This window comes from Coccomyxa subellipsoidea, assembly GCF_000258705.1.
Source record: "Coccomyxa subellipsoidea C-169, whole genome shotgun sequence".
NCBI lineage: Eukaryota > Viridiplantae > Chlorophyta > Trebouxiophyceae > Coccomyxaceae > Coccomyxa > Coccomyxa subellipsoidea.
Genome location: NW_005178042.1, coordinates 2,602,545 through 2,617,570, shown reverse-complemented (window position 1 = coordinate 2,617,570; position 15,026 = coordinate 2,602,545). Strand labels below are relative to the sequence as shown.

Here is a 15,026-nt window from a genome sequence, read left to right as displayed (position 1 = left end):
TCAGACCACAGCTGCGCCCTCCATGCTGCTCCTGCTGTTCATGCGGCGCAGCACACTTGCCAGCGGTGTATCAGGCAGGCTTGCCTGCAGCATGCGCACGCCCTTCTCTCCCTCATTTCGGCACTCCCTTGCCCTGTGATACAACCAAGGATGTTGTCCCTCCTGATCGCTATAGCCCTGGGTTTCCAAGAAACTTTCTCATTTCTCATCTACAGCACAGATCGCATGCAGGCTGTGACAGCATGGCAGAGCACAGCGGCATGTCCTTACATAATTGTTCATCTGTACATGGATGCCTGTTCACCTGATGGCAGCGAGCACGCTTGCGAGGGCGGCATTGGAAGCAGAGGAGGGACCCATGGGGGAGGGTGAGGGGATGTCCCAAGCGCTGCGGCCTCCGGGAGTGGCTCTGGGCCGCTGGGCGGCAAAGGGCTGCCCGGGCCTCAGCATGGGCGTGCCAGCCGCCCAGGCAGGCGACTTGCCATTCTGGAACGCCAGCGCAGACCTGCAAAGGCGCATATGTGCTCATTCCTCTGTTTGGGTATCTGCGATCAGCTGGATCCCAAGGTGTCAGCTTGACCTCAACATGGGAACACCTGGGTAGGAAAAAGCAGCAATGCAAAGACAAGCCTATCCATGTCTACATATATCCAAGGAATCTGTGGAAGTGCTAGAGGGCTTGGTCGGCTTTCATGCATTTGGGCGGCGGGGGAATGAGCTGTTGATAGCACAGAAGAGGGGTTTGTTGGGAAAGGGGCAGGGGCCTGCCTGTGTGTGGGTTCCAGCGAGGGTGTGAAGGGGGGCGTGAGGCCGATGGAGCCTTCGCGGTCGGCCGCTCGGCGCTCGGCCAGCGGCGGTGTCACCATTGCGCGGCTGAGCTCCTCTGCGGACGATGGCCTCGCCCGACCTGCTCCGGTCCCAGCCACATCCCTGAAGATTGTCACAACAGCCCCTTAGTCAGCCATGAAGTACAGAGCAAGTCTGCCGGATGCAGCAGCCTTTCACTGAGCAATAAAAAAAAGGATGTCTGCAGGATGTGCATGCAAACGCCGGGTGCTGTAAATTTTTCGAGGCAGGGCAGTTCAGGTGAGGGTAGCAGCTGTGGAGCATTCCCTGTTGGCAGAGCGGATGCACGGGAGCAAGGCGGGGACCGCACCCTGCTGCGAGTGAGAAGTCCTTCTCAGCAGCGTGTTTGCCAGCAGGCGAGCCGGTCTGCGGCAGTGCAGCTGCCGGCTTCGCGGCGTCGGCAAGAAGCTGCTTGGCGGCTGCCTGTCGCGCCTTCTCCAGCAGCTCCTCCGTGCGCAGCAGCTGCCCGCGGCACTGCGCCAGCTCCGCCTCTCGCTCTGCCAACTGAGCCTCCACCTGCCCACCCACACAACGTGAATTAATAACAAATGTTTAATCACAGGTAAAATATCCCCCACAGGTTGACCCAGAGCACATCAGCTACTATAATCTGAGCAGCCACTGGTGCAGGAAAGGAGGTGCTGCAGCAGAGCTTTGGCGGCCATGAACAGCCATATAGGGCCATGTAAAGATCAACCTGGTGCCTTAGCGTCCAGTGGATTGCGTGATAGTTCCACACTATGCAAACCCAGATTCTTTGGAGCAAATTTGCACACCTCCTGCACACGGGCCTGGGAGCGCTCCAGCTGCACTCCTAGGGCAGCCAGCTGAGCCGCCGTGGCCGCGGCCTCTGCGCCGGCCTCCGTTAGGACGTCCTGCAGCCCCAGCGTCTCCCCCAGCAGCACATCCGCCTCCCTGCCACACCATGCACTGTGTTCAAAGCGCAGCACGCAACATGTTTTTAGTGCTACACAGGCCTGGGCACCATTACTGAAATACCCGCAACTCAGGGCAGCATCTTGCAGAGCATATTGAACTGATACTGTGATACTATCTGACACAAGGGATCTGGGCACAGCGTCTGGTGATGGTGATCAATTTACAGGGTCAATATAAGATAAGTTAAGCATTGCAGCACGCAAATGTGAACACTTGGCGGGGGAAATGCACGCAAATTGTGCAGCAAGAGGGTGTCCACCTCTGCTTGGCGGCCAGCTGTTCTCTGGCGTGGTGCAGCTGGGCGGTGATGTGCGCCAGGCGAGCGTCCTTGTCTGCCAGCTCAGCACTGAGCGTGTCCAGCCGCTGCGCCAGCACGCGCTTGGCTGCCTCCAGCTCCACCATTTGCCTGCAATCGCACGCACTCTCCTTTTTTAAAATGCGTTTTTGCATCCCTGTCTTGATGACAGGCTACAGAAGATAGAGCTCATCTGGATTGCAGGGTCCAGAGGTGAGTGGGGCCTTTATAAAGGGTCCAGAGGTAAGTGGGTCCTTTTAAAAGGCCCCACCTGAACAAGCATAAACTCTGCATGGAATCAAGCAAGAGGAGCACAGATACATAGTGATACAGGAGTGCATGTGTTAAAGGAGTCAAGATGGGAGGGCGCACTGGGGGCTGATGTGTGCTGCCCACTCTGTCCCGAGCATGGGGCTCATGCTACCCTGGGCGGCCGTGACGCCAGGAGAACTTTGCTGCTGGGCCATGCCTTCATAGATCCCCTGCATGCCACAGAACATACTCATCCCAAATTCAGAATTGTACTGCCCAAACGTCCCATCGAAGCAGGGGAAGCAGCCATAGAGCTGGACACTGTGTCTGTACAGCCCAGCCCTGACAGACAGCAGCAGCCAAAGGAATCGCCAGAAGATATTTGCACTTGCATTTGGAGGAAATTTTTGCAAGGAACGACATGAAGGGCAAGAGGCTCAGCCAATGCATGCATGCAAACAGGGGAATCACTTTGAGCTGAGCTTCGGCGTGGCGCAGCTGCTCCAGCTCGTCGTGGGTGCCGCGCAGGTCCCGAGACAGCGCATCGATCTGCGCGTACACCGCTGTCAGCCGATCCTCATCTGGCCTCGGCGCGGCGGCGGCTCCCTTGATCAACACGGCGTCATCCTCAAACACCTGCGAGAGTAAATCACCATGATACGCAGGCTTATCAGTGCCTGAAGCGCTTGGCCCAAAGTCTGATTGGATCAGGGTTTGCAAGGAGGATACATCAGCAGGAGGGTAAGCATTGCGATGTACTGTATCAGCAGTTTTGTGCGGTGCAATGCGGACCTGCATCCGGGGAGAAGGCTTGTGGGCTTCTGCTGCGAAGCTGCGCTCCAGGGGGCTGTTGCTGTTCAGCTCCCCCAGGACCCGCCTGCCGCTGAGCATGTGGACGGCTTCTGAGGGCACATCGTCATCAGATGAGCTGTCTGCCTCACTTGACTCTGCGCCGCCCTTTTCCTGGCTGGCAGGCTCACCCCACAGAAAGCCCCAGCCCGGCGGCTGTGGCAGCTGTCCAGAGGAGCGAGGGCTGACAGAGGGGCGCAGGATTCTGTAGCTGGGAAGGGGGCTGCCGCTCCCTTGCTGGGGCAGAGGTGATGCCTCGCCTGCCTCCGACTGCTTTGCTGGGCTGCCGTCCACTGCCAACTTTGCATCCACGCATGGCACTGCCGGGCTGGCTGCGATGCTTCTGCAGTCCAGCTCTGCATTATTTGCCGGGAAGCTCTCCAGGGCCTCTGTGGTGTGCGCAAGGGGGTCCAGCTCAGCCAGCTCCTCCTGGAAGACCGGCAGCTGCCGGTAAGGCGTCCTGCAGCCGTCCTCCTCAGTTGACACCTGCCCCGCACTGTCTCCTGCCAACCCATCCACGCTGCTGGCTGGGCCGCCCAGCGGGATCTCCTCCTGCGCCTCGGCTGCGGCCCTGGCCAGCTCGTTGGTGAACCAGTGCAGGCTCTCGTTGCCGGGCTGGCTGGCGGCTTCGTCGTTGTACAAGAACGAGGTTGACGCCTGGCTGGCAAAGCCTGCCGCCAGGTTGGCCTCGATCTCCTCAATGAGAGACTTGAAGGGTGTGTGCGCGACAGCTTCCGGCAGCTGCGCCACGTCACTGAAGCTGCCGGCGCTGACGTCCATGTGAGGCTGCGCTGGCCGCGCTGGAGATGTGAGCCACTCTGGAAGCGCCTTCCTGGCACCCGCTGGTGTTGACTTTGGCTGAAGCCTGCCTGGAGTTCCCTCCTGCACCCATGCGGGCATAGGGTGCTGTGTGGTGCTGGCATGTGGACCTGATGCAATTGTTGCCTCCTGACTGCCTGATGCGCTGGTGGCATCCACAGTGGTGGCCAGCTCAAACAGCCACGATGGCAGTGGGTGTCCGTACACCTCGGAGTGCGCCTTCTGCTGTGCCGCATGTTCTGCTGCTGCTGCTGCGCGGGTTGCTGTATTGCCTGTCATGTATGCTAGCAGCTCATCTGCTGAACTGTCCGAAGCGGCACCACTGGATTCTCCATCGTCTGAAGCTGTGCCTGCCTGAGAGTTGGTGCCAAGGCTGCCGCTGAAGTCTCCATCGTCCATGGAAAATTGGCTGTGATAGGTCTGTGCAGTGTCGACACCATCACGTGGAGGTTGCTTCTGCACTGTTTTGAGGAGGGCCTCAATCTGTGCGTGGAAACCTGACCAGTGCAATGGCCCATCCTCATCATCAGAGCTCAAGCTGTTTTCTGATGGGTACTGCGGTGACCGCTGTGCTTTCCTCATGGCCTCACTGGCTGCATCCCAGCCTCCTTCTGTGTGCGCATCTGTTTCTGCCCCAGAATCTGCGTCGTCCTCGCTGAACAATGTCCTTGGCAGGAACGTTGTAGGACTTCCTTGCATCTTTTCTTGACGTCTTTGCAGCGGTCTCCGACAAAATGCTTGCTGGGACGCCCCCCTGTGAAGGTGACAATGCAGCTAATTATTTATGTGTATAGTACATGGTGCTCTTGCTGATTTGATTGAGGAACATATTTTTGTTTCACCCCTTTTCATTGGGGCTCTCACGCATGGCAGGACAATCTGAAGAGCATCTTAAAGTTGATGTTAAATGTCCGTTGAGACACCAAATGTTCACGTCCCCATTGTAATGCCTTCAGTGCCAGATATCCGCATTAAACGACGCTTGCAGTCATCTATCCTTCATCGGCATTCACGAGAGATGAGATGGCTCGTACCTGGTATCTAAAAACTTGATGTCAACAGGAGCAGACACTCTGCAGGTTCTTAATCACCACAGACAGAAGCAGCCACCGTTTGGGGTGTTCTGCCTAGGACATTACTCCTTGTAAAATTTCAAATGATAGTCCACTACTTGGTTTTGTGGGCATTAAAGACCTTCAACTGATTTTGGCTGTGGATTGTCGCTTTTGAAATCCCTAGGGTTCCGAGAACTTGGGGAGTTGGTAGGGCCCAAGACTCACATCACAGAAATGGGGTAGCACAGACCCTGTTTGGAGCATTCTTAGACCCTTTAGATTGGTTAAAGTCGACGCATGTTGTTGCAGCTCAAATATGACAGAGGATAGGCCACCAGATCTAACGACTGCTGTGCAACAATGCCTGGACAATCAGACAGAAAACGGGCAGATTGACCTCCACTGTGGTCAGGCACTTGCGAATGCTGTCCTCGAATTGACACAGGTAAGACATGGTTGTCCATTCACCTCAAACTCCTGCATCATGTACTTTACATCTGCCCAATTTGCACTAGCAACATTCTAGGACTGAATTCCGAGACAATTCAAAAGTCCCCGACACATTGTATAGATTAAGGCATCAAGCAACAACTTGATCTGTAACATTCTTGTCGTTATCGTAAACTTTCATATAGGACAAGGGTGGGCATGCCACACAGGCGGGACTAGTAGGGAATCGTGCAATCCCATCGACTGGACTATGGAGCGTGGTGTTGGCGATGGAACGCGCCTTTCCTGTTCTCATGAGCCCGGGCGTGGACGCAGTCAGGTCCCAGGAAGCTGTTGGCTTGGAAGCTGTATCAAGGCTCTGGATCCAGCAGGTATTCACACCGTCTCTGCTTGCAGAGACCTGCTGACATGTTGATCTGTAGGCTCGTCATTGTCCTACTGTGATGAGGCTGACCAGGCAAAGTGCCTGTACCCAGGGAGCACAGGATGGGAGTTTGGGCTTCCTTGTGAGCAAAGTCCGCTCACAGCCGCAAGTGTACACTGCGTACCTCAATTCTGCGCCCATGCGGAGCAAGGAAGCAACGGCAGAGTTCGAAGCTGCAGTCTTGCCCCTCAAGGTATCGAAAGCAATACTTCATGCATGCTTACTCCTGATATCCTCATGCTTCTTGTCACGAGAATCTCATGTACTGTACTTGCCTCCGCCTTGCAGGGGACAGTCACTTTTGCGGAGCTGCAAGCAGCCATAGCAAGCAGCAAAGCATCAGCGGGCAGCGCAGCTTCTGGTACAGATGCTGCCACAATAGAGGCCAGAGATGCTGCACCTCATGTGGCACCCCCTAAGCAGCCCTCCCCAGCTCGGCAGGACCAGGAAAGTGCATCAGGGTCAGACACTGACACGGCACAGCCAGCGAGCGCGAGATTGGGCCAGTTGTGGGAGGCACAATGGTCACGCCTGCCCATGGGACAGGCAGCCAGCTCAGCCCCACATGGAGCAGATGCAAACATGGCGGAAACGGAAGGTCCTATGAAGGCACATGCACCAGGCAGAAGACACCCCATGGGCGATGCTGGGCACATTAGCGTCAGTATGAGTGCGCCAGAGGCAGCAAATGCAGCTCGCCAGCATGTCAGCCAGCCAGACTCAGTAGCTGTGCGATTGGAGATTCAGGAAGCTTCAGATGGGGGCGGTGCTTTTGTGACTCTTCACCTGGATACCCGGGGAAGTGACCAAGCTGGCAAGGGCCTTCAGCAGCCCAGCAGGCAGTCCAGGCTTGCACAGCAGTTTGATCAGGTCATGCAGAGCCAAGCATCGGCGGCAGCCCTGTCTGGGATGCAGTCCCTGGCTGGTCTCTTGAAGGGTCCGAAGTGGACGAGGCAGGGGCCACCAATTCCCACTGCTGCTCCTTCAAGCCAAGAGGAGAGTGCAGCAGAGGCAGCCCAGGACAAAGAGGGTGCTGACCGGGCGATTACATCATCTCTGGCATCGGATGCAGCAGTGCAGGAAGATGCTCCTGCAAAGCTCGTGGTAGTGCAGATTTCTGCTTCGGAGGCTGGAGCAGAGCACGAAGCAATCATTCAGCCATGCAGGGTGACACTGCGCATCCTAGGGGATGCAAGCACAGCAGCTGCAGTCCCAATTCCTTCAGCGCCAGGATCCGCCCCACATGGCCGCCTGGGAGCATTCTCAGGCTTGTTCCGCTCATCGAAGGGCGGCAGCCAAACGCCAGTCACTGACCCGGGCAGCATATTGCCATTGAGGGAAGTGGCCGCAGAGACAACGGATCCTGAGATTCCAGCTGCACAGAGCCTCGCAGGCGCAGATCCCCAAGCGACCAGTACCACTAGTGACACCGCCTTGGCGGGACAGCGTCAGAACCCGGCGTGGGCGGTTGCAGGCGCATTTGGCTCTCTGTACGGCTTTGTCAGCCACGCGGCAGACTCGGCAGTGAGGCCTGGCCAACAGGTGTGCACCCCATGCACCCTCCTACATCTCAGATATGTGCGACCCACAGGACAGATAATAATTCGTTGTCTGCTGGGCATCATAGTAAATTGCCTGTACCACAGGCGGGTTCCAAGGAAGCGCATGCTGCCTCGAGCAACCGGGGCCCCGAGGCCAGCACTAGCAGCAGGGCTTCTGCAAAGCCACAGGGCTCAAGGAGCCCCAGAGCGCTGCCTACACCCTCCAAGCAGGAGGAAGAGGAGGCGGCTGCCGCAGAGGAGCTTGTACTGCGCCTGAGGACTGCTGCCACAGCTGTGCTGCAGGCATGCCCCTATCCTACCGCCTCTTCTTTGCAGCCTCAAGGATGCCGCATATGTATACAACTTCTGCTTTATTAAGACTGATTTAGGCAGCATAGGAGCTGTTGCATGGCAGATTTCCCTCCAGGGAAGTCGCATGTGTATACAAATTCTGCTGTAGGATGTCTCGTACAGGTGATTGGTGGAAATGCATGAGATCTTCTGAATGGCAGAGTGTCTGAGGGGAGTGTGGTGCATTGGAGCAGGCTGGTGTGGGGCCAGCAGCAGACATCATGGGCCCTGGGGATACGGATCTGCAGAGGGTGTGCTCTGGCGTGGAGGCTCTGCTCAAGCACGGCCTCAGGCCGGCGACTCCCAGAGACAAATGGACGCAGTACCTGCCTGGCCGCCGAACTGGTCCCATGGACATGCTGCAGGTAGCATGCCTTGTGAACTGCTCATTCAGCAATCTAATATAACACTGGATATATGCTCTCAGGCTGTATAAACACATGTTGCTTTGGCAAAACGGCAAGCTGGGGCTGCATATGGGAGTTTCATCTACATGCCCAGGGGTGCACACAACATGGCAAACCCCTTGACATTTCCATGACCTATTTTATGTTGGGGTTGGCACAGGAGGCCCAGAGGCTGGCCACAGTGGAGGAGGGCAAGGGCTGGGGCCTGGAGGGTGTGGAAGCGCTGGCAGGAGGGCATGGCAGCGAGGCGGCGCTGCAGATGTGGATCCGCAGCAGCCTCAATGAGCGCGCCCTCGGCTCGCGGCTGCGCGCTCTTTGCAGCACACCGACCCTGCTGCAGGCCTGGTACTCCAGGTGACCACCTTCTCCTTATCCCCACCTGCGTTGCATAGTTCTCCCAGTTTGACATGATTTTAGACTGTTGCTTGTCTGCCTTTCAGTTCCATTGGGCAGGCCAGGAAGGATGCAGTGGCGTGGGCATTCATGATTGGGCGCCATGCATGCAGGAGCGCTGTGCTGAGGCAGGAGGAAGCTGCTGGGCAGTTGCTGGGCGTGCTGATGGGCCTGGATGCTGTCAAAGTACTCCTGCCTGTCGAGACAGACTCGGTAAAACAGCCCACGAGTGGTGAGTTCTTCCTTCATCAACCATGAGAATGTGTAGTTTGGATTCACCCATTGGTCTTTAACACGAAACATTTATCTCACTGCTGTGTATGCGTCTAGGACCTGTGGGATTCTTGGCCGGCGTGACCAACTTCCTCCCAGGCCGCTACTCCACTGCTGCAGCCAGCCCAAGCGTCAAGGGACCAGCATTGCCTCCCATGACCTCCTCTCCAAAGGTGAATGGTTTCTCCCAAGAAGTCTTGCATACACAATCGCCCCTGTCCAGCAGAGGGAAATTTGTGTACATTCTCCAAGATTATTATCTCCCCTGCCACGTGTGAAAATCAGGGATCATTATGTGCCACCTGGTCGCCAGAGCGGCATAAAGAATTCATTTTTTGGGGAGGCACTCACATTCCTTGATCATCAGAATCATCATTGTCATTATTCATCATTACATCATTCAAAGTCATCAAATACTTGAACGGGGTGTTGTGGCCAGATGCGAAAGCGCACGCGCGCTGTGACGATCGACGAGGCACTCCAAGAGCCCCGGCCGAGCGCGGCAGCCGCCGCCGCCGCAGCGGCCGACCGGTCTCCGGCCGCCTCCGAGCTGCTGCCGTCCTCCCTGGGAGCGCTGCTGCTGTCCCCCATGTCCTCCGCAGACATCTCAGCGGAGCCCCTCTCCCCCACAACCACCGCAGCATTCCAGGCGCTGCGAGCGCGCCACCTGGCTGGCGTGAACATGCAGGCCTCGCCCGAGGACCGGGCCGCAGAGTCAGACCTCCTGGCGCACTTGCTGCAGCAGGCGGGCCTGTCTTCTGAAGCAGCTCTGGCGCCAGATCTGGCTGGCTTGCACTCGCGGGATTATCCGGGGGAGCCGGGGGTTTCGTTGAATGGCACAGGGGAGGCAGGGGCGTTGGAGGAGCCTCGTCCGGATCTTGCTGCGTTCCTGGACGACCTGCTGTCGACGCCAGAGGACAGCATGTTTGCGCCGCAGCTGGGCGGAGAGCCGCTGCAATTCGCCGGCGACCCCGGCAAGGACCCCCCGCCGTGGCAGCCGCTGAAGCCCCAGTCTCGAGGAAACACCATTGCCGAGGCCCCATCAACATCTCGTGATGCCGGCCCAGCCGCCGCCGGCAGCCCCTTGCTGGCCGCGCAAGAGGTGGCCTCCTACAACTCAGCAGAGGAGCGCAGGAAGGCCTCCGAAGCGGCTGCGGCGGCCAGCGAGAGAGTGAGGAGCAGGCTGGCCAGGAGGCGGGTGACGACGTCGGACGCCAGCGAACCGCAGACGCCGCCGGCTGCGGAGCCGTGGAGGCAGCAGGAAGACGTGAGCGCACTATCGACGGCTGGATCGACATCCACCATGCTGGGTGCTAGATCGCAAGAGGTGAGATATGTCTTCGCGGGTTGATAGCAAAAGTGATGTGCTTGCTTGCACTTGGATTGCTGTTGGCTGCTCAGCACTTTGTCAATTCTGTCTAGCTCACAGCTCCCTGTTGTACAGGGAGACTTCTACCGGCTTCTGGATTCCGAGGAGCCGGCACCGCGCCGCAGCTTCCACCTGGACAAGAATGAGCAGCTGCCACGAAGCTTCAGCATAGCTGCAAGGGGAGAGCAGCTGCAGGTATTTCTATTTTTCAAGCACAGGAACCTTTTTGATGGGCTTCATACCTCCACACGCTCTTTGCTCGTTACCTGTGCTGAGGTCGAAGCTGAGGCATTTCTCATTGTCCTGCAGGCTTCCAATGTGACAGAGCAGGAGGCTGCAGAGGCTGTGGAAGCTGTTCTGGAGAGTGAAATTGCTGCACAGGAAGAAACCCATCCACATGACAGAGATGCTCAGGATAGCGATGCAGATGCTTCACCAAGCACCTCTGTTGAGGCTCCAAATGCACTGAAGCCGGAGACGCCTCCTGAAGACCTCGTTGAGACGGCGCATGCTCATGGGGAGTATGAGCAGCAGCTGACAGCAGACCCTGTACACCATGCATCCGTGCACAAAATCTTGGAAGATCAGCCCAGCGAGGATGAAGCCATTGCTTCAGCAGCAGAGCAGAACCCAGAGGATCACACAGCAGCAATCCCATCACATGAGCTCCCCGCTGCAGCACAGCCTGCACTGGCCCGGCAGGAGCCCTCAGCAGAGCTCAGCTACAGCGATCTCACTTCGCTGCTGAGCACCCCAGAAGGTGATGCACAGCCTGTGGAGGCTCCCAGCAGCGGTGCAGAAGAGGCCTGGCCAGCAGAACACAGCAGCGCGGATGACAGCCCTGCACCACTGCCGAAAGCCGACCTTGCACAACTGGCGTTTGGGCAAGCAGGGCCTAGCAAAGTAGGAGGTGAGGCTGCTGAAGACTCAGGGGCAGGGCGGCAGCCGCCATTGCCTCAGCCAAATCCCCCTCCAGAGCCACACGGCGGGGAGGCCCAGCCAGCGGAGGGAACCAGGGGAGGAGCCTCCAGTGCAAGCACTGCAGCGGACAAACCCTCTCTGCAACCTGAGCAGGACGTGTCTCCGCCTCACAGCCAGCCAGAGGACACTCAGAAACCAGCAGAGGTGGCGCACTCAGAACCGCTGCAAGACCCGGCCCACCTCACACCACACACCGGTGTGAGGGGCGTTGCTGGCGCAGCCGGCACGGCAGAGCAGACGCCAGGGAGGCAGCCCACCGAGCAGCAGCAGGCGGAGATAAGGGAATTTCTGGCGAGCCAGGGGCTGCACAACATTCTGGACGGCCAGCAGATGGACATGCCGGAGTTGCAAGGGGAGGACATCGCAGACCAGCTGTCCCCTCGCGAGCATGGCTCCCAGACAGACGCCAACCTTCTGGAGGTCCGCAGCCCTGCCCTGCCTCTCCCTTGGAGGCTTTTTTGCATTGCAGTAGGAGCAGTCAGTGCGGTTGGGGAGGAATCGGATCCAGTCTGAAGGCTGTGCTTGATTGAATGGGCACCTGATGATCTGCCTGCTCTGAGTTCCTCAACAAGGAGCGCAGAGGTCTTTGCAAGGGCAGATTACCTAAGGGCAGATTACCTAATGGCAGATTCACATGCAGGACATGAATGAGATCCTGATGCTGGACTTGGGCGGGCTGGGCGGCTTCCGCTCGCCGCTGGGGTCTCCGCCGCGCGCCGGCAGCTCGCACTTTTCCTTCGACGACCCCCACCACCCCCCGCGGCCCCCTGACCTTGAACCCCTCCCGCCCTCCTGGCGCATCGCCGAGGCGCGTCCCACCAAAGCTCCCTTTGTTCTGTTCATGCAAATCGTACATACCAATGTGCATTGCACATGAGCGCTGCATGCCAGCCACTGCGCTCCGCTGTTAATTTGGTTCCACTACAGCTGCATTCCTCCAGGCAGCCTGGCTTTTGTGCTATCAAGGCAAGGCTTTCAAGACAGGGTTAGTGAGAGAGAGAGAGAACGCTTTAATGCAATTGAGGGACTTCGATCTACCCTTTCGCTCAATAACAAGGGGGTCTTGAGGTTTGAGGGCCTGATCAGGCGCGGGTGGTGGGGGCGGCGACAGTGGCGGAGGGAACGGCGGAGTACACGCGGTACAGCGTGGAGGTGACGCCGTCGGATGAGGGCGAGGCGTGGACGGTGCACCACCGCTTCAAGGACTTCATTGCGCTGCGGTCCGCGCTGACAGCGCTCGTGGGCCCCAACAGCCTGCCCCAGTGCTGGGCCGACGTCAGCAAAGCCCGCTCCGTCACCGGCCGCCACCGGTGCGCCGGCCGCTGTGCACCTGTCATGCCTTCTGACACGTGACCTGGCATGGACACCTGTTGCCTGACTTCATGCGCTGCTTGTAGGAATGTCACTTCAATTGCTTGCCAATAAATTCTATTGTGTTGACTCCCATTTCAAAGCAGATGGACATGAAACTGATCCTGTCCGTCCAGACCCAAGATTGATACGCACGTGAATAATTTCAGAAAGACAATGACCAAGAGCCTGAATTTGAGAGCTTGTGGTTGAGAGGATCTCAGGAATGTGTTGTTTTCAAGCGCAGGTTAGCGCCAGAGGTGGTGGCGGCGCGGCAGGCAATGCTGGACAGGTGCCTGGTGTCGGTTGTGGCGGCTGGGCCGCCGCTGAGCGAGGCGCCGCCGCTGCTGGCGTTCCTGGCCCCGGCAGACCCCCACTGGGACCCCCCCTCGCAGCCGCCGGGGACGCTTGCGCGCGCCTTGCCGGGGCGCGGCCAGGACGCCGGTGCAGCTGCCGCGCAGCTGGCAAGGGCCGGCAGCGAGCACGCATCCTCTGCTTCCTCTTCGGCGGAGGCCGGCAATAGGTGTGCCCTTGCTTGTCCAATGCCGTTGTCAGCCCCAGAGACATGGCCAGCTTAACAAGGACACATGTTTGTAGGGTGCTCCCGCTCGGGACAGGAGGTCTGGTGATAGCAGGAAGTCCTCCATGAATTTTTCCGCTTGCAAGGTTGTCATCGCATGGGATCTTCTGGTATGAAATAATGCCATTGCATGCGCCTACAGGTATGGCAGCCTGGTGCGGCTGCTGACGGAGGAGCCGCAGAAGCTGGCGGAAGCCGACCTCATCCGCATGCAGCGCGGCCAGTGCGCCGCCTGCCGCGCGCCGCTGCCGCCGCCCGTGAAGCAGTCCAGCTTCCTTGGGGGCCGCTCCGCCGCAACGGTGCGCCAGCACCCAGCCCTTCATGCTACATCCCAGGAGCATCTTTATGTGTGGTCTGCATGCTTTAGTGTGCCTGGGGTCAAGACCCAATTGTGGTATCCTCTGAACTTCAGATGCCAGATGACCTTTACGAGGGGCCATCTGTTACAAGAAATACAAAGCAGGGATGCAAAGACAGCCCTGGCTCAGTCAGTGGGGACATAAGTGGCCAGGGGAAGTAAATAAATGACTACATCAAGGTGTTACTTGTCTTGCTTATGTTATTTCCCCGGAATTGCTGGAGAAAGAGTCCTGCACAAATACTTGATGCATGGGTGCAGGGGCCGCGGCGGTGCGAGTACAATGCGCGGCTGTACTGCCACGAGTGCCACAGGGGGGACCTCGCGGAGCTGCCAGCGCTGGTGCTCCACCACTGGGACTTCCACCCGCGCCCGGTCTCGACCATGGCCGCCGACTACCTCGCCTCCATCGCCGACCGGCCCCTGCTCTGCATCGGCGCTGTCAACCCCGGTGATTATATTTTCATTCCCTTTCGCCTGCTTGGCATTTTCTTCACCCGTCCAGTTACACTCCTGAACTTCCCTCAGCCGGTGAAGCTTCTTTGCTGGTGGGGGGTTCCTACGAACTCATGCCTTTCGTTGTTTGGGTGTCGAGCCTGGTAGAGAACAATCCCCGATGTGAGGAGAAAGGAGACAAGAGGATGACGAGCAGCAAAAGGCACGAGCAGATTGTGCTGTGGCAGGGCTGTATGCCCGTGTGCCGATGCTGGCGCGCGCACAAGACCTACGCACGAGGGCCTGCAAGGCGCTGGCCGCTGCACGCGCGTCGGGGCCCGAGGGTGCAGACAAGGTGCGCAGAGCGCTGCTGTCCCCCCAGCACCTGCTTTGACCCGCGTGACTGGCAGCTCAGCCTTCTGACCCCGCCTCGTGTTGTGAGCCTGTTTTCAGTATCCTTCTAGGTTGCATTCACAAAGCTCTAGTCGAGGTTCCTGCTTGAGGGAGTTCAGACGAGCAGGGCATGCCCAAGGTCAATGCGGTCAGATGCAGGCACGGTTCCGGAGTGTACCTGTGGTAACTGTATGCACAATGCGTCAGACGGCACGGACGTGGGATGTGGTTTGAGCATAATTGTGATGTGGAGTGGTGCAGGCGAAGCGGCTGTTGGCGGGGGCGGGGCCGCGGCGGTACCTGCTCGAGTCGCCGGACTTCTGGGCCATGCGCGAGCTGGTGGAGCTGAGCAAGGGCGCCTTCTCGCGCCTGCCAGCCTGGCTCGAGGCCGCCGCCGCGCGCGCCGCCAGCCTCGCCACCTCCGCCCTGCTCATCGCAGCCGCCGAGCAGCAGCAGCGCCCCGGCCGGCACTGATCCAACCGGTGCCGGATGAGCCATGGTCAATAGCTAGCCGCCGCACGCAGGCTGATGGACGTTGAATGCGGAGGGGGGCATATGCATCTAGTTAAGAGCTCCTGCCTGCCTCTTGCATGGCCCAGTACCATGCTCTCACGCCGCTACGAATACTCAAAATGTTGGATATGCACATGTGTACACTGCCGCAGT

General features: G+C 58.4%; 2 protein-coding genes across 2 annotated transcripts; one reads left to right on the top strand and one right to left on the bottom strand.

Annotated features, from left to right (window-relative positions):
* COCSUDRAFT_55544 (hypothetical protein) lies at positions 1 to 4,699 on the bottom strand (the record flags this gene model as incomplete). Its single annotated transcript, XM_005652033.1, has 9 exons — positions 1 to 133; positions 305 to 486; positions 732 to 930; positions 1,157 to 1,362; positions 1,623 to 1,761; positions 2,045 to 2,191; positions 2,453 to 2,562; positions 2,804 to 2,968; positions 3,125 to 4,699. The coding sequence occupies 9 exons, from the start codon at positions 4,697 to 4,699 to the stop codon at positions 1 to 3; spliced, it is 2,856 nt and encodes a 951-aa protein (XP_005652090.1).
* Positions 4,700 to 5,774: 1,075 nt separating this feature from the next.
* COCSUDRAFT_55543 (hypothetical protein) lies at positions 5,775 to 14,834 on the top strand (the record flags this gene model as incomplete). The annotated part of the gene is made up of 18 exons (XM_005652032.1): positions 5,775 to 5,876; positions 5,982 to 6,122; positions 6,218 to 7,471; positions 7,576 to 7,734; positions 8,016 to 8,186; positions 8,389 to 8,582; positions 8,735 to 8,853; positions 8,952 to 9,067; positions 9,334 to 10,221; positions 10,339 to 10,458; positions 10,573 to 11,664; positions 11,885 to 12,094; positions 12,331 to 12,554; positions 12,842 to 13,117; positions 13,317 to 13,473; positions 13,794 to 13,983; positions 14,216 to 14,322; positions 14,622 to 14,834. 18 exons carry the CDS (start codon positions 5,775 to 5,777, stop codon positions 14,832 to 14,834), a joined length of 5,733 nt encoding a protein of 1,910 aa, XP_005652089.1.
* Between the last annotated feature and the right edge of the window lie 192 nt (positions 14,835 to 15,026).